Source organism: Tiliqua scincoides, chromosome 8 (assembly GCF_035046505.1).
Source record: "Tiliqua scincoides isolate rTilSci1 chromosome 8, rTilSci1.hap2, whole genome shotgun sequence".
NCBI lineage: Eukaryota > Metazoa > Chordata > Lepidosauria > Squamata > Scincidae > Tiliqua > Tiliqua scincoides.
The window spans coordinates 18335784-18361695 of NC_089828.1; the positions used below are offsets into that span (position 1 = coordinate 18335784).

Consider the following 25912-nt stretch of genomic DNA (forward strand, 5'->3'; position numbering starts at 1 on the left):
CACCTCCTCCACTTCCGGCCACTTCTTGCTTGCCCACAAGCTCCCCAGTTGTCCCCGAAGCCCCCAGAGCAAGGGGAGCAAGTAGCCAGGGACTGCGATCCTCATTCCCCCCTTGCAAAGTGCCTTTTTTTGGGGGGGGGGGGGATGTTACAGACCTGTATTAACAAGCTACTAGTATAGTCTTTTAACAATGATAGTCAATGGGACTTACTCCTGGGTAAGTGTGGTAGGATTGCAGCCTAGGACTGTTAATTTCCTGCTTGATTATATAATTTCTGGCCATGACATCACTTCTAGTGGGTCCTGACAGATTCTCATCTAAAAAGTGGGTCCCAATGCTAAATGTGTGAGAACCACTGAACTAAGGGAAGCAAAATTATGACTGAATGCACTGATCCTGGTGCCAAAAGGGATCAAAGGAAAATGTCTCAGAGTTGTCAAATGTACCTTGGGTAATAAATTCAAGCTCACATGCACGATGATGACAAAAGGTGTGTTGGAGATTTTGGTTGGCAACCTTCAGTCTCGAAAGACTATAGTATAAGCCTACAGCACCCGGTATTCCCAGGCGGTCTCCCATCCAAGTACTAACCAGGCCTGACCCTGCTTAGCTTCCAAGTTCAGATGAGATCAGGCATGTGCAGGGTAACAGTTGCTGCTCAGATACATTCCATTCCCACAATCTGGTCTAGCAGGATGCAAAAATTGCTTAGAAGCTGTTGGACTGGAAGGTTTTTAGGACCCTGCGTAGCACACATAAACGGTCCTGAAACTTCCCAAGATTTTTTTTTTCCCCAGTGCCTGTTGCTTATTCATTCAGATCAGGAGCAAAGCCGTCCAGCCAAGAGGGAAAGAGCTAGTGGGGTAAATGAATGTTCCTGCACAGACATAGCAGCAATGTGAATTTTTTTTAACCTAAAGGAAAAACTTTCCAGAGCCTTTTGAGATCTAACGAGCCTCTTTCTTCATTGTCTCTTCTCCATGAGCTCACCATGAAGCTTGTGGGAGACCCACGCAGCGGCATCAAACAAGCCAGGAATGGACAGAGTTGAGATTTATTCACCTAAGGAAGCAGGGAAGGCTGTGGAAGAGAGGGGAAGCTCACACGGCCACAACAGAACATCCAGGCTGTGATCCGGCAATTTTGTCCCCAAAAGTCATCAGTCCGGCTCAACCTTTTTGACCTTGGCCACCATGTCATCATCTCCTGGCTTTTGGGATTTGTGGGCTTTGATGGGCTGCAGCCTTTTTCTGCTGGTCCACGGTCAACATCCACAGAGCAGCAACGGGGACAATGGACGCTGGAGGCAAATGATTCAGTGGGAGAACAACGGCCGGGTATATAGCCTCCTGAACACCGGCTCCGAGTATGTGCCTGCAAGCCACGCAAGGGCAGACAGCAATGCAAGGGTCATGCTGGCTGATGCTGCCACAAACCACGGTAGAAGAGTTCCAGGGAACACCAGGCGGCAGGCACCCACCTTGCCAGCCAGGGTAGGATCCGATACCGTCCGGGGACACACACGGCACCCGTTTGGCTTTGGACAAGTCCCAGACAACTGGAGAGATGGACCCACCGGAGACAGTAGCTCCAACTCCCAACGGCCCCGGTCACCCACCACTCTGCAGCAACAGGTTGGCTCGGCTTCTTCCTCTTCCTCCTTCGCCCACTCCTCGTTTGGACAGCTCTACCCACAGGCCTCCTACCCCCAGCCACCTTATGTAAACCAGTACGAGACCTATGACCCGCAAGTACCCCGGGCGTACGATGAGACCTACACCTACTATCGCACCACAGGAGCTGGAGGGGGCGCTGTGGCCGCAGCCGCAGCAAGTGCAGGAGTGATCTACCCTTTCCAGCCACGGGTGAGATATGAAGAGTATGCCGAGGACCAGAATCCTTACAGAGCACATGGGTACTACCCCACCCAGGAGAGGTCCTACATCCCCCAACAGCTTCAGCCCTCAGATGGCCTAGATCGGAGGTACTCTCACAGCCTCTATCATGACACTGGAACAAGCTATGACCAAAGTGTCCAGGACCCTTACGCATCCTCCCAGAACCAACAGTCTGTGGGACAAGGGGTTCCTGTTGCGGACAATTTACATATCAACAATGGAGCTCCTGTGAGTGCCGGTACCAGGTATGGGAATGAGCCGTGGGCAGGGCAATACCCTCCCTTTGGGGAGGTGCCATCGGAGCCCCACATTCCTCCCCGCAACGTGGAACCTCAGCCTCCATTCCGGCCCTTAGATCCCCATGGGGTTCCCAGGCCTGAACCCTACCTTCCCATCCGGAACGCTGAGCCTCCCCAGCTGATTCCAGACAGCCAAGGTGTTAACCAAGCCCGGGTCAGCGTGGGCAGCATCTACAGACCCAATCAGAATGGACGGGGTGAGTCACTGGCCCTTGGGTTTGGGGGAGGGGGGAGAAGATGAGTAGTGCATTGTGGAATGGTTCTTTAGCTTAGAGGAGAGGTGAGTCAAGAATGGAGAGTTCCTTGTCCTAACTTCCCTCCTGTCTTTCTCAAAAAGCCTTCATATGGCAGCACGTGGACCACACTGAAGAGGCTTCACGGGGCTATGGTGTGTAGAATAGGAAGTTCTTCTAAGCACATCTGCAGCAGAAGTGTGGGGAAACTACCATGTAGTGCAGTGTCTTGTGCACCCTTCCAGTGCATCCAGGGGTGACAAAAGGAATCAGCCTGATGGGGCACCAGCCAAGAACCCAAACCATTAGGGTCCACCCAGCCAACCCTCAAAGCCCCAGTGCCTGGTTTGTCAGTGGCCATGGAGTGGGGGGGTGGGTGGGTGAGTGGGCCCAGGGCTGAGCTCTGCACCAAGGTCCACAGCAACTTGGCACTGAGCTGATGTGCCTTGCCAGTTTACCAACTCAGCTCTTGCTAAGCTGATTTTAAAGGTGAATGTAGCATTAAGAAAAGCTTTTCCATTCAAATAGGAACCTCAGAATTGATTCATATTTTATGGGGGTTTTGCACATATGGGAGGCATTTACATATGTGTTAGCTACAGAAAATTCCCTCCCAGAAGTGCAATTGTGTTAGTGTTTTGCAATGAAAAGAGCAAGGATGCCTTAAAGATTTAATACACTAATTGTGGCAGGAGTTTTCATGGACAAGAGCCTATTTAAGCCCAATCTGATAGAATCATACTCCAGTTTGAATTCAGTTTCATGCTGGAGTCTGGATTATGACTCCTGCTCTAGAGGATGAACCTTTTGTTGCAGAATGGTGACTTTCTGATTGTCAAGTCATCACTGTGAGCAGATTGACAGCAACAGGTCCAATTTATTCTTTTGCATAGCAATTGGCCAGTTTGCCCTATTTGGACCGCTGAAGGGCATTATGTTGGATGATGAGCAAGTGATTGAGCCCCTGATGGTATGACTGGTGTTATTTGATTCTATGATAATGGTCCCTGGGGGATATGGAGACTGTTCACATCTGAGTTTGTTGTAGGATCCAGTTCCATGTCTGTGTCTTTCTCACGTGACCTGGCTTTGGTGAGTTGCAGGTTGAGAAGCTGTATGTAAGCAAGGTCAGATCTTCCGCACAAAGCCTCTGAGGCCAGTATCATTGTCCAGGATGAGCTGTATAGGTCACTGATAATGATATGATAGAGTGGTTCAGCTGGAAGTTGTACATAACCACAGGTGATGCTCTCGTGCATTGTCTTCTGGATCTGCCCTGTAGTCGGTGATCCCTGGATATCAATTTGGCTGTGTATTTTTTCCCCACTTCATCATGTGGACACTGTGGTTTTAGGAATGCCTGATGAAGTCCTTATTAAACATGTGGATCTTTGTATCATAGGGCTTGGCTATAGACAACTGATCTTGTGGTGTGTCTTGCATGGACACTAAATGCATACAGATATATGCCGTGGCCAATGGTTTTTCTGGTATAAGGCGGTGCTTATATGTCCATCCAATAGCCAGTGAAGAGAACTATGGAGAACTCATGCAAGGAAAGCGCCCTACAGGTAGACCACAGCTGCGATACAAGGACATCTGCAAGAGGGATCTGAAGGCCTTAGGAGTGGACCTCAACAAGTGGGAAACCCTGGCCTCTGAGCGGCCCGCTTGGAGGCAGGCTGTGCAGCATGGCCTTTCCCAGTTTGAAGAGACACTTGGCCAACAGTCTGAGGCAAAGAGGCAAAGAAGGAAGGCCCATAGCCAGGGAAACAGACCAGGGACAGACTGCACTTGCTCCCGGTGTGGAAGGGATTGTCACTCCCGAATCAGCCTTTTCAGCCATACTAGACGCTGTACCAAAACCACCATTCAGAGCGCGATACCAGAGTCTTTCGAGACTGAAGGTTGCCAACATCAACATGTAGCCAGTGAAAATGGGGCAGGGCTGGCTCACCTTGGGTTGTACTAAGGAGCCAAAGTGTGATGGAGGGCAGGAGGCAAGGTTAATTTGGGCTGGCCCAGGCCTAGGCAATATTGCACAGTTGGCTGTCCATCCCATGATGCTTTCTGGCTTTCATATTTCATGCAGAGACAAAAAGAAGACAACTACGTACTTGGATAAGCAGTTTCTTTTTTTTTTAAACTTAAACCACCTTCAAGCAACAGGAGCAACTGGGGGACAATTTGTACCATGGAATCAGCATGAGGACAAAAGGTTAACCCCCCCTTTCCCCCTACTCTGAGGCTTGATCCAAATTTAGGTCCTCACTGGCTGCTTTTGGAGAAAGAATGTGATGTCCTAATCATGGATTCTTTCATTTAACATCTAGTTTGACGCTCATAAATTTAACCTTTAGAGTTATCAGAGGCAGGGGCTGACAGCAATGGTACATGATGGCTCCTCCCGTCCTTTGCATTGGTGAGTGGGGGGAATCTTTGGTGGTGGGAACTCTTTCCAGTCCACCAACCAATGGAAACATTCCCTGACAATGATGTAGGGGCCTCTGGGAGAAGATCCCACTGGTAAATTAGGCGCTGGGTTGGCTCTTCTCTGACTCAGGCCCAGTGGCGTTGCTAGGGGGGTGTGGGGGGTGCAGGCCGCACCGGGTGACACGCATGGGGGGATGTGCACTTGGGGGTGACACACTAAAATCACGGTGGTTAGGCGTAACCCCATCATGTTATACTCTGTTGGATGTGGAATTTCGAGCAGAATCCAATGCAAAAAACTAGCGTGAAATACCTCCTTTCTATCAAAAGTTATGGCCAAATAACCGGAGAACAAAAAATGCATGGAGCCCTATGGAAAGTGAAACTGAGCTGTATCGTGCATTTACTCATTAGTAGGTGAGCTTGCCTTAGCCCGGTGGTTCTCAAACTCTCTGGGAGAGTTTAAACTCTGGGAAAGTTTGAGAGCCACTAAGTTCTTGCGTGGGCAGGAGGGGGGAGGCAGCAGGGGCGGGGGAAGGCAGCGGCACGATCCCCAGGATCGCGCTGCTCAGGGGGGCTGCAGGGGGAGCGGGGAGCCCGGCGCAACCTGCAGCAAGGCTCCCTACAGCAGTGAAAGTAGATGTGGAGCGATCGCGCCCTACCTCCGCTAAAATGGAAGTGGAGCGCGATCGCTCAGCATCTACTTTCACTGCTGCAGGAAGCCCTGGTGCAGGTTGTGCTGGGCTCCCTGCACCCCCGGGAGGCTGCAGGGGCTTGGGTACATGTACCCAAGCCCCTGCAGCCCCCCTGAGCAGTGCGATCCTGGGGGTCGCGCCGCTGACTCCTTGCTGCCTCCAGGCTGCCCCTGCCCCTTAAGGGGGCAGGGGCCATGGCCCGCAGGCTGGGGCGTCGTGATGCCCCAGTTTGAAAAGCTCTGCCTTAGTTAGGCAGGTTAACTGAGGGAAAGGGCAGGCTGAGAGGAATCCAGTGACACCAGAATGGTTGTGATCCAATGAATGCAGCCCCCAGAAACACCTGAGAAGGAAGTCCCTCCCTCCAAGCAGACAAATGTATTCAGCCCTATGGAAAGCGAAACTAAGCCTCATGGTTGCATTTACTCGCAAAGAAGCAAATGTGCCTTGGTTGGTGGTCAGGTCAGGCAATGTGAAGCCACCAGAATGGTCCTAATCTGATGGAACTGGAGCTCCACAAATGCTCCAGAAGGCAGCCTCTCCCCCCCCCACACTAAAAAGGATCAAAACAGAGGCTTCAGCTGATAAGGTGACATTTTTTGAGACTTGCAAAGCCAGGTGAATCCTGACAGTGATCTGGTTTAAACAGAAGTTCTAAAATTGAACTGGGCACTGGGTGGGACTGAAAACCTTACTGATTTTGGAGGGGGGGGGTGTTCTTGCAGGCAGACTACAGAGGAAATTCACTTGGTGGAACAGGGTTGGCTTCTGCTTATTTAATTATTTGCTTTACTTTAATTATTTATACTTATTTATTTTAATTTGCCTGATGATGTCACTTCCATCATGGCATCACTTCTGGTGGGTCTTGGACAGATTGTCATTCTACAAAGCAGGTCCTAGTGCTAAAAGTTTGAGAACTGCTGCAATAAAGTGTTAGTAAGTTGACACCTGGGGGGGTGGTGGTGTGTGTGACACCACTAGTGGCCAAAATCACTAAAATCAGTTTGGAGGAATAATAACATCATTATATAACTATCAAAAGGTACACACAAAAAACCGGTGGGGGCAGGGTGATGGTACATCACCACGCCCACAACCTGGGATGTTGCCCTGCCCACTGCATGGGGGGTGACGCACTGGCATCCTGCACCGGGTGACGCAAACCCTTGTGACGCCACTGCTCAGGTCAACACTAGGAAGCTCAGGGTTTGATCTGGCCAGGAAGGCTCTCTGATGGGCATAGTATCCAATCCCAGTCAGTATCCAACCTGGCCAATCCCAGCTACGCTGGTGTAGGGTGGCTGGCGCTTGGCTCCCTTCTTTCTGAAGGCCTGTGCCTTCTGATGATTAGATAGTGCCATAGTTACGAGAAGCCTTTTGGAATTGTGGTAAACTCTAGTAGTCCCAGAGGATGCTGAGCCCTGCTTTTCTTCCTGAGATTAGACCCTCAAAGTACAGACCTGTTCCGTGCAAGCAATGAAAAAAAGGACTAATGTTATGAGCTTGACCTCATTTCCTTCCGGGCTGTCTTGAGAGACTTTAGAGAAGAAACAGGGACCCAAAAGGGTGAATATTATCAGCTCTCTTGGACATAGCTTTCTAAAATCAAAATAACCCCTGCTTCCTTTGGTCTGCTGATAGTCCCCTTTGCTTTCGTTCCTCCCTATTTTAGCTCATCCCAGTTAGTCGTGATGCAAAACCTCTGGTGAGAATTCAGCTGTTCCAACAAATACAGATAAAGATTTGAAGCCAGGCCTGCACTGAGGAAGTCAGAGTCTTCCACCATTGTTTTCCACCATTGCTGAAAGGATTCTGGCTTGACCCTCAGAATTTATTTCACTGTTGCTCACCAATTTAGCAAGGAAAGGGAAACCCCCTGGCCAGACCCATAGACAGGGTGACCAGACACGATGGAAGACAGAGTGCCTATACCTTACCCACTATATAGAAGAGGAAATTTTGGAAGGTACAGCTTTTTAAACCCTTCCATGTTGAGCTGCACCTGCCAAAATTCTCTCTTCTATACAGTGATGAAAGCTACAGGCACTCTGTCCTTCATCGTATCTGGTCACCCAGCCCATGATCTGCTTCCCCCATATTTACCTGTCAGCTAATGCATCAAGCAAACTTCAAGAGAAAAGCTTGGGAGCCATTGAGAAATCAGTCTAATCAGGGCACGTTTCAAGTCATTTATAAAATATAGCATCACGCTTGAACTTCAAGGCCATGGTTTTCAAATCATATTCCTAAGAAGTTCTTCAGAAGATTGTCAGATTATCATCAGTGAGAAGAACACATATGAACAGGTTTCACTGATGGACAGTGTGTCCATCACCATTGTCAATTGATTGTCCCCTGTAATGCGCAACCACAGCAGTGGCTTCCAGTACAGTTCATGTACAGCAGGGGTGTCCAAACTTTTTGGTAAGAGGGCCACATCATCTCACTGACACTGTGTCGGGGGCCGGGGGGAAAAAGAATTAATTTACATTTTAAATTTGAATAAATTTACATAAATGAATATATTAGAGATGGAACTTATATGAATGAAAGAAGGTCTTGCAATAGCACGAGGGCTATAAAAGGCCTTACACAAGGCTGGCCTTTCTTTCTCTGCCACTGCTGCATCACAGATGTGAAACAGCAAGCAGTGCAGGGGGCCCTTGTCCCACAGTTCAAGCAAGAGGTCAAGCAGTTGCCCTCATGCTGAGAGCAGTTGCGTCGGACCAGCACGGGCTCCTGCAAGTCTCCAGAGGGCCAGAGGCTCATTGGAGACTAGGGGCTCCCTGTGGGCCGGATTGGGAGTCCCCAAGGGCCGCAAGTGGCCCCTGGGCCAGGGTTTGGGCACCCCTGATGTAGAGCAATAATCTGAGTAAACAGAATGATTCTGTACCCAAGGACAGGCTAACAATGACTAGACCCAAGTGTGCAGATGTCCCCAGTAGAGTTTAACCTGTGAACAACCTTTTATTAATGGATTCCATTCAATGCAGGTGCAAGATGTGTACAATACAGAGAGGTTGTCGATCTGTAAAAATGAACCCAAGGACTGTCACGCAGAAATGCGTACCTGTGCACAAATTGCTGTAACCAGGGTGCGGGCGTATTGTGGCTTGCTACCGCATCATGGGTGAATTGGGAGCGTATGATCTTTTGCAGCCTTCTCTGTGAATGAGTTAAATCAGGGGTTAGGGTTGTCATTGAAGCATCCAATGGGGTTTCTCTAGAGCTGGGGTGTTTGGGAGCAGCTGACTTTGGCCCTTTTTGAAATTTGTGGAGCCTGCAGTACAAAAACGCCAATTTCCCTAAAAGGGGCTCTCAGTCTTCCTCAGCCAGCAACCAGCAGAGACATCCCACTTGGAGCTGGGCTTTCGCTGCCTCCACATGTCTCTGATTAGATTTATTTTCACTTTATTTCCGTATATGTACGACGGTCACTTAGCAACAGCTCAGCTTCACATACTTGTGTTGGAGTCCCAGCGGGATTTTGATTCACTGCGTGGGTGTCGGGGTGATTTCCTTCCCACCCACCACCCCCTCCCCAGCTTTCCCTTACAAGACTGCTTGGATCCCAAACACTAGGACATTTGCTAGATAACCCGACCTCGGAGTTCTTCCCTTTCCCGCTGTGCTCACTTAAGGATGGCCCTTTCTTGGCTTTCTGCCGAGAGGTAACGCCAAAGTCTTGACCCTGGGTGGCCTGCAAGTTGCCTTGATGGTTTTCACAGAAGAGGGCAGGGGGAAAAAATCTGCACCTTGGCTGCTTTCCCATCTGAGTAATTCATTTTTGGCTTATCGGAAATTCCCTGGGCAGCTTCAATTAATGCACTCCTCCCCCTATAAACAAGGTCTGCATGGCGTTACTGGCAAAGAAGAGCTGTCCATTTCACTTAGGAAAAGAGCTTTGCTTAACAAAGATTCCCAGAGATTCCCATATTGTAAAGGAAGCTGTTAACATTCAATTTAAAATCTTTTATCAGTAGAAGCTTGGCCTTCAACTGGCTGCAGGGGGGGGGGGGTTTGAAAGGAATCTGCGGATGGTGCTGAACTCTGAAGGATGACAATTCAAGCGTCTCCCATGAACAGTTATGGTTAAAAGGCAAAAGGCCGGGTGAGGGGAATCAGCACTGATTTATTAAGGACAAGATCCAGAACACTGGGCCTGTCCCCGATGAGTAGGGGTGGTTGGAGTGTATGGAATCAGGGCTGGTCCATCCATGAGGCCAGTTGAGACAGTTGCCTCATGTAGCAGATTGCTAGGGGGTGCCTGCCTCCCTCCACCCACCCATTTCCTCCACAACTCCTTTTCCTGCTCCTGGTTCCAGAATTCAAAAAGGAAAAGGGGAACAAAACAGAAGAGGAGGTGTGAAGGACAGGAGACTCAGGGCCCGATCCTATGCCTGTCTACTCAGGAGTAAGTCCCATTAGAGTCAATGGAGCTTACTCCCAGGAAAGTGTGGCTAGAATTGATGATGATGATGCATGCTTCTCAATAGCAATATATGGCAAGCATAGCCTGGTATTCCTCACAACCAACCTATGGAAACCAGAACATGAAGCCCTGCCTCTAACCGCAAGTGGAAGTTGTCCATGCGCATGTCAGGGGAAACACTGATGCTCTTGAGGATTCCAGTTTCTGTCTTGTGTTTCTAATCATTGTTTATGGGTGCGTGGGGGGAATATTAAACAAATGATGACCAAGCCTGTTGTGAAAGATGCATATATTAAATCACTGAAGTCATAAACATTCCTTCCCTGAAGCACTTGACAATCGGCTGAAGGTGAGGGGGGGTGAATGGGGGGGGAGAGAAATGTCTCAATGATTTCTTGAAAGGAATAGTTCAGCTCCAGAAACCATTTCCCCATCACCCTCCCCTGACTTCCCTTGCTGTGAGAATCCCCTGTGGATTACATCACCAGGAATGACCAAGCATACAGGCAGGAAGCAAGCGCCAATGTCATGACGTGATTTCTCTGGGGAGAACAGCCCAAGAAACAAGCAGGCATTGTTCACTTTTTGCTCTTGGAAAAACAAATTAGGGGCCGAGGGTGATCCCACTGAAAGCTGCAGAAAGTTGCCTAGAGTCGTGGGCGGGGGGGGGGGAATTATAGTCTTGCATGGTCAGTTCTTTATTTTTAGCTAAAAACCCCATAGTCCATTGCAGAGCCACTGAGAGTAATTTTATCGGGGGGGGGGGGTACAAAGTTTCTTTGGGGTATTTTCCCTTCTCCCTTAAAATGTGAATTTGGCTTCAGGGGGGGGGCCATTCTTTGGCTCCTGGACCCCTTTTTTGACCCCAGGCCAGGGCCTCTAAGAAGAATTGTATCCGGATGTACAAAGTTTCTTTTGGTCCCCTTCCCAAAGGGGGAGGGGATAAAACAGAGCAGGGGAAGGTGGTGACAATGGTGGGCAGAGACAAAGCAGGGGGAGAGTGGCATTAGCCAGAAAAGTCTTTGGAGCCCAGGTCTACTGGACTTCCTAATGCAAAGCCCAGATCTACCTGCCCATGCAGTGATGGCAGCTGGATACAGTAATATGGAAAACCAAACTCACTTCATGGCAAGCAGATCTACATGCCAAAGAGCTACTGTAGCAGGCCAGTTTCCTCCCAGATTTGACACTGTGTTAAGGAGTATCATTATGCATCCCTTGGCCCGGCACATACGGCTCGCACACCCAGCATCCCATGCGGGCAACGGGTCCAGCTGAGATAGGAAAATACCAGTTCCTAGGAAATTTCTGGGCCAAATTTCCCCAACCATGGCTCACCCCTGCCGCTGACTTACCAGCACCGGAGGGATCCAGGAGGGCAGCACCACTTGCTGGTTCCCGAAAATTGAAACACTTCAAGATGCCATTACAACTTGGAAAGCTACACAGGCCAAAGCAACAGATAGGACCAAAGTATAATTGAGTGGATAAAACCATTTCAAACACCTTTTGCATGTACTTGTTTTGGTCCTTTAATTAGTTGGTAATCTTTGGAGTCTGCACTTTATTATGCTGTGGAGGGGGTGTTGTTTGCAGCAGACCTGCCACAGCTTTCAGGATCAGCAGCCAAAAATACTTGGGCTAGAGCAAAGACTTCTGTTGCAAGCTGCTTTGAGTAGCCTCAGTCTGAAAGGTATTATACAACTTACATAGATAAATAAATAAAACATGCCACCCAGTCTATATTTATACAGGGCACTGAGGTTCTAATAAACCTGAACAGCTATATTTAGAGAGCTGGTCTATCGCACAGGCTATTTTTTTTTAATAGCATAGAGGCAACTCTTCCTGGTGCCTCCCCAGAGCTTCCTTGTGTAGCTGTCCAGTGCTTTTTTGATTGGAAGCCAGTGGTCCTGCATTTTTTTTTTTTATTAATTGGAAACCAGCCATGATTACAGTCCAATCTGCTGGAGGCAACTATTCTTGCTGCCTCCCCAGAAACCGCTGACACAGGCACCCTGTTTTCCATTGGAAGTCAGCCATGATGGTAGCAAATAGCTGCTGGCTGCTTCATTGTAATGGGTGCATGTGTGCTGCTTAATTCACTGACTATGCTAGAGAAGAAAGGAGTAGGGCAGAAAGGCAAGGAACTTTTTCTTTTTACTCGTTATGTCCTTGTGCTTTGTTTTGTTTTTTAATTTGTTGGGTCTGGTGAGGCTCTGCCTCCCTTGACTGCACAACACTGCACCTTACGTTGCTGTAGATCTTGGGCTTCAACTAACACCCACATGTGTGGATCTCTCTGCAGGCCTCCCAGACCTTGTGCCAGATCCAAACTATGTCCAGGCCTCCACTTACGTCCAAAGAGCTCATCTCTACTCCCTCCGCTGTGCTGCCGAGGAAAAGTGTCTTGCAAGGTAAGGCTCTCATTCTCTGTGTGCCTTCACCCACCCACCATTGCTTTCCTCTGCTTGAGGCATTAGCAGTCGCATCACTAGGGTTTGTGTCACCCAATGCAAGAGGCTAGCATATCACTCCCATGATGGACCTTCTCCCATTCCAGTAGTGATTTCACCTTTGCACCCCCTAACAATGTCACTGGGCATTAGGGTTGTGTGAGCTCATCAAAATGAACCTGTTTCTCCAAAATCAGCCCATTTGGGGGCTGCTTCTAGGCTCCACCCCATTCTGAAAGGGGTCCCCCTTTAACATAGGATTCCAAGTTTTATCACAGTGCTCCACCCCTGTGCCAGATTTTTTTTTTCCCCATTTTGCAAGAGTTGACAATCTTGTGACATCATGAAACCCCACCTCAGAAATCTTAACAGAAACGATTGCATTCATGTTAAGTACAGGCTTAACACAACAGGCTTAACACAACTAAATCCAGGAGGGTGCCCGCATGGCTAACCAGCCAAGTTAGAGAGGCTGTGAAGGGCAAGGAAGCTTCCTTCCGTAAATGGAAGTCTTGCCCTAATGAGGAGAATAAAAAGGAACATAAACTGTGGCAAAAGAAATGTAAGAAGGTGATAGGGGAGGCCAAGCGAGACTATGAGGAACGCATGGCCAGCAACATTAAGGGGAACAATAAAAGCTTCTTCAAATACGTTAGAAGCAGGAAACCCGCCAGAGAAGCGGTTGGCCCTCTGGATGGTGAGGGAGGGAAAGGGGAGATAAAAGGAGACTTGGAGATGGCAGAGAAATTAAATGAGTTCTTTGCATCTGTCTTCACGGCAGAAGACCTCGGGCAGATACCGCTGCCCGAACGGCCCCTCCTGACCGAGGAGTTAAGTCAGATAGAGGTTAAAAGAGAAGATGTTTCAGACCTCATTGATAAATTAAAGATCAATAAGTCACCGGGCCCTGATGGCATACACCCAAGGGTTATTAAGGAATTGAAGAATGAAGTTGCAGATCTCTTGACTAAGGTATGCAACTTGTCCCTCAAAACGGCCATGGTGCCAGAAGATTGGAGGATAGCAAATGTCACGCCTATTTTTAAAAAGGGAAAGAGGGGGGACCCGGGAAACTATAGGCCGGTCAGCCTAACATCCATACCGGGTAAGATGGTGGAATGCCTCATCAAAGATAGGATCTCAAAACACATAGACAAACAGGCCTTGCTGAGGGAGAGTCAGCATGGCTTCTGTAAGGGTAAGTCTTGCCTCACAAACCTTATAGAATTCTTTGAAAAGGTCAACAGGCATGTGGATGCGGGAGAACCCGTGGACATTATATATCTGGACTTTCAGAAGGCGTTTGACACGGTCCCTCACCAAAGGCTACTGAAAAAACTCCACAGTCAGGGAATTAGAGGACAGGTCCTCTCGTGGATTGAGAACTGGTTAGAGGCCAAGAAGCAGAGAGTGGGTGTCAATGGGCAATTTTCACAATGGAGAGAGGTGAAAAGCGGTGTGCCCCAAGGATCTGTCCTGGGACCGGTGCTTTTCAACCTCTTCATAAATGACCTGGAGACAGGGTTGAGCAGTGAAGTGGCTAAGTTTGCAGACGACACCAAACTTTTCCGAGTGGTAAAGACCAGAAGTGATTGTGAGGAGCTCCAGAAGGATCTCTCCAGACTGGCAGAATGGGCAGCAAAATGGCAGATGCGCTTCAATGTCAGTAAGTGTAAAGTCATGCACATTGGGGCAAAAAATCAAAACTTTAGATATAGGCTGATGGGTTCTGAGCTGTCTGTGACAGATCAGGAGAGAGATCTTGGGGTGGTGGTGGACAGGTCGATGAAAGTGTCGACCCAATGTGCGGCGGCAGTGAAGAAGGCCAATTCTATGCTTGGGATCATTAGGAAGGGTATTGAGAACAAAATGGCTAGTATTATAATGCCGTTGTACAAATCGATGGTAAGGCCACACCTGGAGTATTGTGTCTAGTTGTGGTCGCCGCATCTCAAAAAAGACATAGTGGAAATGGAAAAGGTGCAAAAGAGAGCGACTAAGATGATTACGGGGCTGGGGCACCTTCCTTATGAGGAAAGGCTACGGCGTTTGGGCCTCTTCAGCCTAGAAAAGAGACGCCTGAGGGGGGACATGATTGAGACATACAAAATTATGCAGGGGATGGACAGAGTGGATAGGGAGATGCTCTTTACACTCTCACATAATACCAGAACCAGGGGACATCCACTAAAATTGAGTGTTGGGCGGGTTAGGACAGACAAAAGAAAATATTTCTTTACTCAGCGCGTGGTCGGTCTGTGGAACTCCTTGCCACCGGATGTGGTGCTGGCGTCTAGCCTAGACGCCTTTAAAAGGGGATTGGACGAGTTTCTGGAGGAAAAATCCATTATGGGGTACAAGCCATGATGAGTATGCGCAACCTCCTGATTTTAGGAATGGGTTAAGTCAGAATGCCAGATGTAGGGGAGGGCACCAGGATGAGGTCTCTTGTTATCTGGTGTGCTCCCTGGGGCATTTGGTGGGCCGCTGTGAGATACAGGAAGCTGGACTAGATGGGCCTATGGCCTGATCCAGTGGGGCTGTTCTTATGTTCTTATGTTGTTTGACCCTAAACTCAGCCCTGTTTTAAAAGCTGGGTGGCAGAATATTCCACAAAGCCCCAATGAAGTGGCTGATTCACTACCAATCTTTGAATCTTTGCTCCCCTGTCCACAAATTCTGTTTTTTTCTGCTTGGGGGAATATGAGATTTAACTGGTGCTTTATGATAGAAGGTTCACAGCTACTCAACTCTAGATCAGGGATTGGCAACCTTTCTGGCAAGGGGGCCAGTAATGATGTCATCACTGTCATTATCAGTGATGATGTCATCATGTCATTGCTGAAATCCCAGGTTGCTGAGCTCCTAGAAGTGGCTTTCGTCCAATTTACCATGCACCAGAGAGGAAATGGCAAAGCAGTCTGCCCAGGTGCACAGAGTCCCTGTGCCACTTCCTGGGGAAAAGTGTCCATTGGTTGGTGACAGGCTGGAGAATGCAGGCCAGATGACTTTGGGTGGTAGGCCAGATACATCCCATGGCCGTGGGTTGCTGACCCCTGCTTCAGATGAGCAAAGCAGCTAAGTTAATTCATCTCTATTGCTTCTCTGGGTATTTCAATCGCCAGTACCAGCTATGAGTCTAGAGGTCCATCAGAAAATAGAATGCAAAGGAAAGAGTTTTTGGCAGAAGGTGGATTCCCATGGATTCACATGTGGGACAAATTACTAAGACCGGGGCTGTGTGGCTTTGCTCTCCCTGTGCAGAATGAGGCATCATTGACTTAGACCCTGCCTGCCTAAGAAGCTGGGCCTTTGTGTTCTTCAAAGGCAAGTTTCCAACTTTTGTGGTTGTGGAGAAAATGTTTGGCAATGCCTTCCTTCGCTTCCATTATTCTCCCTCACCAGTTTTTCTTGCCAAAATAAATAAATAAGTAAAATGGGCCTGTTCCGGATTAATTTTAAATCCAGAATCATAAACTTCGACTCAATAGCATGGGCACGTGAGGATTAATCAGAAATAAACCTAATTGGGATGAAATCTGACCAGATACCGTAATTAAGTTTGCCCTTGTTAACTGGGCAAAACAGCACCTTTTAAAGCGGGTCTTCTCTGTGATGGGCCTTGCCCAGATTTGGAACTCCCTGCCACAGGAGATGCAGGGGACCTCCCCCCCCCCCCTTCCCCAGGGGAGCTTTTAAGAAGGGACTGTAAACATACCTATTTTCATGAAGCATTTGGATTCTGAAAGGTAATGGCTGCTGCTTATTGATTATGGGTTCTGATTCGTGTTTTTGATTGTTTATCTTACATTATTTTAATGCTTCAATATGTGATGTTAGCTATCTTGGGACTGATGGAGTGAATGGCAGAATAAAAGTGAAAATATTGATGGAGGCCAGAATGTGCGACCAGATCAAGAAAGAAACATCTGAATGTTGTGGTTTCTTGAAAGATAGAAACCTTCTTTCAAATTGTAAAAATCCCTACAGGGGTTTAATTTGCCTGCCTATGTAAACTGCCTTGAATAAAGTCTAAGGAGAAATCTGAGGACCAAGAAAGGCAGTATAGAAATACCTGTATTATTATTATTATTATTATTATACATACATACATACATACATACATACATACATACATACATACTGAAAGCTGGAACAGCATAAATAGATCCTAGTATAATGGCTGCCAGGAAGAACAGATAACAGCAGATGATCATTGCATGGGTGATAGTTTTTCTTTCACAGGGCCTTAGATGGATGAGTGGCCCCTGGCTACCAACTTTTTTTTCCTGACAGCAGCAAGAGCTGGGGCGACAAGGAAGCAGCAGCCCAAACGTTCTGGCAGATGCTCACACTGACAATCCTGGCCGTCCTGCCATCCCGGGGCAGTGCATAAAAATGCCACCCCCTGACCGGAAGTAATTGTGGTGTCCTCATCACATCACTTCAATTACTTCTGATCTGAGGGCCACCTCCTTCTTCTCCCCGCCCCTTGAACCCCCTTCCCCCTGTGGTTCTTCCCCCCCAGAACCAGTGATTTCGCAGCCACTATTGGAACAATTTCGTGCCAGTCTGACTGCCTCTTCCTTCTCTCCTTTTTCGAAAGAGGAAGTGGGGGCAGCCCTCAGATCAGCATGGTGCAGATCTGAGGGTCACCCCCTTCTTCCCCTTTAAAAAAAGGGGAGGCAGTCAGGAGGCATGGATTCACTTTTTTCCCCTAAGTGGAACATGCTGGCAGTGAGTCCCTTCAGGGAGAATGGCGGGGTAAAAATAAAGTTGTTATTGTTGTTGTTATTAAAAAAGCAAAAAAAAAAAAATGAGCAGTATGGGGGACTGGATCATGGCAGCGACCCCCAGGTGGCATTTGCACCCATGGACAACTCACCCTCCAGGTACATCAGTGGTCACTGGTTACTGAGGAAGGTCCCCTGTAAATAGCCCCAAGAAAATGGACAAGTGACCACCACCACCCCTACACACAAACCACAGAGCACAATCCTTTTTTTTTTGTCTACTCAGACGTTAGCCTTAATTTTGTTCACTGGGGCTTCCTCCTAGGAAAGTGTATATAGTATTGCAGTCACATACATGCAAAGAGCTATTCAATATCCAGAACCGGGTTGTTAGAATTCATAAGAACATAAGAACAGCCCCACTGGATCAGGCCATAGGCCCATCGAGTCCAGCTTCCTGTATCTCACAGCGGCCCACCAAATGCCCCAGGGAGCACACCAGATAACAAGAGACCTCATCCTGGTGCCCTCCCTTGCATCTGGCCTTCTGACAGAGCCCATTTCTAAAATCAGGAGGTTGCGCATGCACATCATGGCTTGTACCCCGTAATGGATTTTTTCCTCCAGAAACTTGTCCAATCCCCTTTTAAAGGCATCCAGGCCAGTTGCCATCACCACATCCTGTGGCAAAGAGTTCCACAGACCGACCACACGCTGAGTAAAGAAATATTTTCTCTTGTCTGTTCTAACTCTTCCAACACTCAATTTTAGTGGATGTCCCCTGGTTCTGGTGTTATGTGAGAGTGTAAAGAGCATCTCCCTATCCACTTTATCTTTCCCATGTATAATTTTGTATGTCTCAATCATGTCCCCCCTCAGGCGTCTCTTTTCTAGGCTGAAGAGGCCCAAACGCCATAGTCTTTCCTCATAAGGAAGGTGCCCCAGCCCCGTAATCATCTTAGTCACTCTCTTTTCCCACTTCATACATGGCAAGCTTATTTGACTCCATCTCCAAATGCACTTTGAATGTTTGTTTCTTTGCTCTGATGGTGTTGGGAGTGCATCCAGGCCACATCCTCTGGCCTCCCAGCTAAGGTTGCCATCTGGCCAGAGGTTCTGGCTGTTTGGTCAACAGAGGCTTGATTGGCAGAAATCGAGCCATAGGAAGACTTTTCAGCACATGGAGGAAAGGCAATCACCTGTGAACTGCTACAGATCTGACTACTGGCGGTCATTGCTGGGGTCTCCACGGCACCCCAGGCCACCACTTGATAGTGTTGTGTGAAATTTGAGGTGGTCTGGGAGAGGGGAATATATCAGCTAGCTGTAATGCCAAGGCTTGACACAATAAACTCCATATTGTCACTGCAAAGTTAGGCTAAGATGTTTGCTGAATCTGCTTGGCAAAAATAAGACAACATATATTTTTCATTGTTCACTGAAACACTGGCTGGCATAACATATAAGCTTCAATACTCACTTTGACAACATGTAGCAACTTAGCAGATATGAATTTAATCTAGGAAGGTTCACACAGGTGCGCCCAGGGCATATGTTGCCTTGAAGGTCTGAATGACCCTGAGGTAGAAGTTCTTTGTATTTAGGGAAATGAAGTGTCATTTATATGCATATATCCTTAAAGGTATAGAAGTATTGGTGTGATCTATTTGAGGGACTACTGTCCAAGGTGAACAGACTCAGCCTTTGCTAGCAAATAACCTGCAGTTGATTTTATTCTATCTCTGTGTTATCGCTTACAACCGGACAATGATTAAGTCCCATACAGGTGTCACCCATAGATGATTTCAGGACAAGAGCACATGGGGCACTACCTCTGTGGCCAATACTGAGGGTTCAGGGTTCAGCCAGGTGGGTTTTCTGGTGGGCAGGGACCCTTGGCCAGTGATTAACCTGGCCAACTCCTGATGACAGCTGCAGGGTCTGGTTCAAACAAAACTTGCTAGCCTTCTTCCCAGCATTCGCATTCGGGGCTGGTATTTTCCCAAAAACTACGCTCCTATTCAAGTGCCCACTTTTTTAAACTCTTCCAGCACTGCCTACACCCCTGAAGCGACAGACTATGATGTCCGGGTGCTACTGCGTTTTCCTCAGCGCGTGAAGAACCAGGGCACTGCAGATTTCCTGCCCAACAGGGCCCGTCACATGTGGGAATGGCACAGCTGCCACCAGTGAGTAAAAGGATACATCTGTGGGATTTTCTGAACGATGTGGGTTATAGCTTGAAAAATGGGAGGGGGGAGAAAGATGCAGAACATTGAGTAGTCACTGCAGGGCTGGCCTGTCCATGAAACAGACTTATAGTCACCTGAGGTGGCAGATTGGCAGAAGCCCCTGCTGCCTGCCTCCATCGGCCCAAACCTGCTGCCTTTCCTCCTGACATTTTCTGGATTCAAACAGGAAGAAGGGAATGGAGTAGAAGAGAAAGTGTGGAGGAAAGGAGAGCGCTGGCTAGAATGAAACTGACACTCTTGTCCATCACCTCTCCTCCACACTTCCTCTATTGCTTTTATCAAATTCAGGAAGGAAAGAGGAGAAATGGTAGAAGTTGAGGTTACCGGTAAAAGGAAGCAGAATTTGGTGCACTGAGCCAGGAGGTCATCAACAGTCCCGTTGTCCCTGTCTTTTTATCGTGCAATAACTTACTAGAATTACTGATATAATTCTATCAGTAATTGATGCTGTTGTTGGCAACCTTCAGTCTCGAAAGACTATGGTATCGCGCTCTGAAAGGTGGTTCTGGAACAGCGTCTAGTGTGGCTGAAAAGGCCAATTTGGGAGTGACAATCCCTTCCACACTGGGAGCAAGTGCAGTCTGTCCCTGGTCTGTCTCCCTGGCTATGGGCCTTCCTTCTTTGCCTCTTAGCCTCAGACTGTTGGCCAAGTGTCTCTTTAAACTGGGAAAGGCCATGCTGCACAGCCTGCCTCCAAGCGGGCCGCTCAGAGGCCAGGGTTTCCCACTTGTTGAGGTCCACTCCTAAGGCCTTCAAATTCTATCAACCAGCCTTCTCCGTTCCATCTAATTTGTGTACATCTAATGTAGGCTCCTCCTCTGGAAGCCTGTGAATACTGCTGGACATCATCGCACAGCACAGAGGAAAACCTGTGATCAGACTAGGCCAGGGAGCACCATCTGAACAATCTAGTCACCCTGTATGGTCACAGTGCATGTCAGATGTACCCAGCACTCTTTGTGCATGTCTAACGCAGGCACTCCTGTTCCCCTCCACAGGCATTATCACAGTATGGATGAGTTCAGCCACTATGACCTGCTCGATGCTGCCACAGGCAAGAAGGTGGCAGAAGGACACAAAGCAAGTTTCTGCCTGGAAGACACCACCTGTGACTTTGGCAATTTAAAGCGCTACGCCTGCACATCACACACACAGGTGAGTGTCCAGCGGAGAAGAGTTCTGTCTGGGACTTGGTCCTCTGCCAACCATTGATTTTTGGCTAACCAATGCACTAGTCCTCAGGGTGTTGAATACAGACGTACTTCTCTCCAGGCTCTGAATTCTTGGGCCATCCTTTTACTTCCCTACTGACATCTAAACCTAGCTCCAGCAAAGTTTTTCATTCCTTGACCTGTGCATTATTATTTAGTGTTTTAAGCCCCTTTTACCGTCACCCTGTTTGTTAATCTATTTTAATGTTTATTTGGTAACTTTTTTCCAATCACTTTCTAGAATTTCTTACACTTCAGATACTGTGCTAAGCAATGGGTGAATAGTTCATGATTGCCACAAGGGCCAGCCAATCAGCACACTGCACACCCAAATCACACCCTTGTACCTGAGCTCCATTTGGTTTGGAAGTGTGCATACCTGACCTTAAAGGATTAGGGGGGTGGAATTCTTGATCAAGAGCAGACTGACCACTCCAGCTGTTTATCTGTCTTCACCATGAGGTGGTTATCTTGTGTCTGGGCTATACCACTTCTCAGACTGTGACAGGTGGCTCACACAACTGCTTCTTTGTGCACACAAAAAATTGATCTTTTCCCAACTAGGTACTTGAGATCTTCTAACTGGATGAACAAGGGCTGAACCTGATTTCTACTCACACTTATGGCAAAGCCTTCACATGCTTGCTTTCCTTTCAGGGGTTGAGCCCTGGTTGCTATGATACCTACAACGCCGACATTGACTGCCAATGGATCGATATCACGGATGTACAGCCTGGGAATTATATCTTAAAGGTGGGTTGTCCTGTTCTGAAGTTTGCTAAATGCCCAAGAATTGAAATGAGCTCAGCGTTCACCTGAATCAAAAACAATTCCTGAGTCAGATTCCATTTATTTTTCACATCTTTATACCACCCTTCCTCCAAGGAACTCCAGGTGGTATACATGGTCCCTCCCCTCCTTTTTGTCCTCACAACAACCCTGCAAGGTAGGTGAGGCTGAAAGATAGTGACTGGACCAAGCTCACCAAGAAGCTTCATGGCTGAGTAAGGATTTGAACCTGGATCTTTTTTATTTATCATGCTTCTATCCCACCTTTCTCCCCCTAAGGGGACCCAGGTCTAAGTCCTATTCCCGAGTCACTACAGCATCCTAACTCTCTGCCAATGTTTGTCTAACTGCTATACACATTGGCAGGATCTTTTCTACTTTGTTATTGGAATTTGAAACATTTAAAAGCCTAAACACACATCTTCAACCTCCCCCCTTTTTTTCCCCATTTTTGGAGGCAGGGGCAGCAGAACCTAGAATGCCACCCAATGCCCCTTTGAGCCTGCCCTGTCACCACTCCTCTACCCCCAAAAAAGACCCCTTACCATGCTCCTTATGAACTTCCTTCAACTGCAAACGTGCAGGGCTTCTGGTTTTATTTAAAGGGACCGGGCAAGTGAAGGAGCTTGTTCATTTGCACAACCCCCATCACCTCTTCTCATGGATGGGCTGCCTCTTTTTGGAGGAGACTGATACTACTAGGGTTGCCACGTAAGATGTATCCGAGAACCTGACGTGCCACAAGGCAGGCCTGGTGGCCAGTTCTTGAAAACAGGTTGGATGGATCCGGCACTGGGACCCTCTAGCCCACTACTCTCCATTGCTCCCCACTTCCTCTCCTGCTGCTTTCCCCTTTTCCTTGTTGAATGCAGGGAGCAGGAAGAGAGGCAGTGGCTGCCGATGGCACTGCCCCAATTTTCTTTCAATAAAGGAACACTGTGTGCTCCGTTATCTTTTTCAAATATTTTATTTTGCATTCCTCTGTAAGCTGTTTCTCTATTTCCAAGGCTATCTGCTCTTACTGTTTGTCATCTCAGGTTCAGGTGAACCCCAAATATATCGTGATGGAGTCGGACTTCACCAACAATGTGGTCAGATGCAACGTCCACTACACGGGCCGCTACGTGGCCACGACAAACTGCAAAATCTCCCAGTAAGAGTCCTGCTTCAGTGCTCCCCTGAAGAGCCTTTGCTTCCAGCGCCTAACATTTCCCCTGAGCCTTTGGCACAGTGTTGGCACCTTTGTGTTATTTACAAGTGCACAAGCAGAGCAAAAGTAGAGTCAAAGGGACACTCCTTTGGAGTGCAGAAGGTATTTCCTCAATTTGAGTAGCTCCCTCACCAAGGCTGTGCTCCCACTGTCAACCAATGAAAAACGTGTGTTCTCTCTCTCTCTCTCTCTCTCTCCTCCACATCTTTCTTTCCATCTCTCCCTTCCGCCACATACATCTGCCCCCCCAACTTTCATCGCCAAGCTCTGTTGGGTATCTCGCTCAAAACAAAGATATTTCCAATTAGGAGATGATTACCTCACTATTGATGAGACATCAAGGAGCTAATGTTTCCTCGGAAACCAGAAGTATTACCAAGCAATAATGAAATGATCAGTCAGCAGCTATATTATTTTCAACTACAGAATTTACTTTCCCTTTGAAAAGGATTCCCGGGAGACACTCTAGGCCACCATTCACCTCTCCTCTCCTCTGCACTTCCTCTTCCACTCCATTCCCCACTTCCTTTTCCAATCTAACAAGCACAAGAGGAGGAGCGGCAAGCAGCAGCTCCTGCCAATTCTCAGCCGGTGGTCGCCACCTCCGTTTTTAGTTTTTCATAGCAAGCAGGACACAGAGTGTTCTGATCCAATGGACAGAATTCATTAGCAGCTCCATCCTCAGAGATGAGCTACCCGTAAATAGTAGCTGGGGGGGAGACACCAGTAGGGAAAGGCTGTTGTCCTCATGCCTAGTTTGTAAGCTCTTTATCGATCAGCAACTTTCAACTTTTTTCGTCTCATGGCACACTGACAAAGTGCTAAAATTGTCAAGGCACACCGTCTGCTTTTTGGCAATTGACAAAGCACACCATGCTGTTGGTGGGGGGGGGCTCACATTTCCCAATTGCCCTGCTAATAAATGATCCTCCCCCAAATGCCCAGGGAACACCTGCAGACTGTTCACAGCACAGTGGTTGAAAATGGCTGTTGTAGATATTGGGGGTAGTGGGAGCGACTCTGGGAAATAGCATATTCAACTGGGAAGTGGATTGTTTTGATCTCGCAGGGCTCTTCATATGTACTAATGAGAAACTGATGAACCAATGATTAGCTGAGCCCGCCTACCCCGTTTCACTTCTGATCATGAGCTACAGTTTTGATCTCTCCTTTAGCTCCCTCCCCAGCCTGCATGTTACGTGTTTTGCTTTCTGGAATTGACCAGAGCAAATCTGTTCCTACTGCTAACCACATTGAGTGGATGGCCAGCATAAACAGGAGCCTTCCCAGAACTGTACTGCAATGCTTGTTGATTTTGACAAAGGAACTAAGAGGGAAAAGAGAGAGGAAGGGAGTGTGTCCCCCCCCTTAAATTACATAGATGTATAGCTGCTTTTTAAAAAAATCAGTCATAAAAAATGCATTAGCTTCAACTGGGGGTTTGAATGGAAAGGCCAGCAGTCACCCAAAGGGGCCCAATGGCAGATCTGGGGCCACATGGAGGCTTCGGTGGCAGAGAAATCGAGGCTGATGTCCTGGACCGCTCCATTGAGATGCTGAAGAGTGGTTAGTTCTGTGCTGGGCAAGAAAAAGCAGCAGGAATTAGTTTCATCCACAGTGCCTGCTCTAAACAACTCCAGTGGTCCACATCTGAATCTTATGCAACAAACACACCACAGTCAGCCCGGGCTCTGATGCTGGATCCACATGTGTTCAGTAAATCTAGCACTGCACAGCAATGGAGGGGCTTTATGCAATCAAGGGCAATGGCAGGGGTCAGCCAGGTTGAGGACCCATGGGCTCTCAAGGGCCAATCTGGCTGGTTCCTGAAGACCCTGGCAGCCAACAAGCAGTGAAAGTGCCAGTCTTCCTCCTGAGTAACTCACTTTATGGCTTCCTCTCCCTCTCCTGCCCTTTCTATCCACAACTGGGCTTCCTCAGAGGCTACCACAATGACACAAAGGCACATCAAGCCAACCTTCTCTCAGTACCCCAGTGACACTGAGAAACAGCTGAACTGCCTTTTTTTTTTAACCTTTCCAGAAGTAAAAAGGAGGCATTTATTTATCCGGCTTGTAATTAACTTGTTGAACTCCTTGCTACAGGATGTGATGGCATCTGCCCTAGAAGACTTTAAAAGGGGATTGGACAGATTTCTGGAAGAAATAGCCATCACAAGTTAAAAGCTATGTTGGCTACAAGCATCATGGCTTTTAGAAATTGGGTACCTTGGAATACCAGATGCAAGGGAGTGGCAACAGGATGCTGGTCTCATGTTGTCTTTGTGGGCCATTGTGAGACACAGAAAACTAGACTAGAAGAGCCTTTGGCCTGATCCAGCAGGGCTGTTCTTATGAAGGCATCAATTAATAAGTTTAAAGAAATATCTAATTTGGTTAAGAGGGCTACCTCTTTGCATTACATCCAGTGAAGCTTAGTTTTAAGCAAGTCTATGTATAGGATCTCAAGCTTAGTTCTTCTCCTCCCCCCCCCTTTTTTTTCTTCTTCTTACATTTATAGGTCTTGATCCAAACCAGAATGGTGGAAGGATAATCAGCCACCCTCTACCACCATCCCAATCCTGCAAACATCTCTCAGGCTGGCAGCACCTGAAAAGGAAGCTGCTTTGCAGCCACCAGCATCTACAGGAGATGAAAAACTATTCGCTTTGTTTTGAGAATACCAGTTAAATAAGAGTTGTCACTTTAATACTTTTATAAATACTTTGTCTTTCATCTCTGATTCCTTTTTAAGTGAGAGTGGTTTATTCTTTAAGATGAAGGGGGAAGCGGCTGGGGCACCAAAGTACTCCACTCTCCAATATTCTCAACATCAATAGACTTCACAAAGTACCCATACAATAAATCTGTATTGTCTTTTAGAGCTGGCCGATGTATGAGGCCATCTGAGGTGGTGTGGAGGAGAGGTGAGTGATGGCCTAGACCAGGGGTGTCCAAACTTTTGGGCAGGAGGGCCACATCACCTCTCTAACACTGTGTCGGGGGCCGGGGGGGGAAGAATTAATTTGCATTAAAATTTGAATTTACATAAATGAATATTAGAAATGAACGAATGAAGGTCTTGCAGTAGCTCAAGGCCTATAAAAGGCTTTGCACTAAGCAAGGCCAGCCTTTCCTTTGCTGCCACTGCTGCATCACAGATGTGAAACAGCAAGTAGTGGAGGGAGCCCTTGTCCCACAGCTCAGGCGAGAGTCAAACAGTTGTCCTCATACTGAGAGCAGTTGCGTTGGGCCAGCACGGGCTCCAGCA

At 47.8% G+C, this 25912-nt stretch overlaps 1 protein-coding gene and 1 pseudogene across 1 annotated transcript; one reads left to right on the plus strand and one right to left on the minus strand.

Moving 5' to 3' along the window:
• Positions 1-543: 543 nt before the first annotated feature.
• LOC136659618 (5S ribosomal RNA) lies at positions 544-660 on the minus strand (annotated as a pseudogene).
• A 134-nt stretch (positions 661-794) lies between these two features.
• On the plus strand, positions 795-25384 carry LOXL1 (lysyl oxidase like 1). Its single transcript, XM_066635798.1, has 7 exons — positions 795-2395; positions 12300-12408; positions 19232-19369; positions 20431-20587; positions 21301-21396; positions 22470-22585; positions 25163-25384. Exons 1-7 carry the CDS (start codon positions 1195-1197, stop codon positions 25167-25169), a joined length of 1824 nt encoding a protein of 607 aa, XP_066491895.1. The 5' UTR covers positions 795-1194; the 3' UTR covers positions 25170-25384.
• Positions 25385-25912: the final 528 nt, after the last annotated feature.

What these genes read in the sequence shown, in the direction of transcription:
- LOXL1 (XM_066635798.1), top strand. Translation starts at nt 1,195, where the DNA reads ATGTCATCATCTCCTGGCTTTTGGGATTTGTGGGCTTTGATGGGCTGC. An exon ending in ACCCAATCAGAATGGACGGG is followed by an intron (nt 2,396 to 12,299) that starts GTGAGTCACTGG and finishes ATCTCTCTGCAG; the next exon opens with GCCTCCCAGACCTTGTGCCA. An exon ending in CTGGGAATTATATCTTAAAG is followed by an intron (nt 21,397 to 22,469) that starts GTGGGTTGTCCT and finishes TTGTCATCTCAG; the next exon opens with GTTCAGGTGAACCCCAAATA.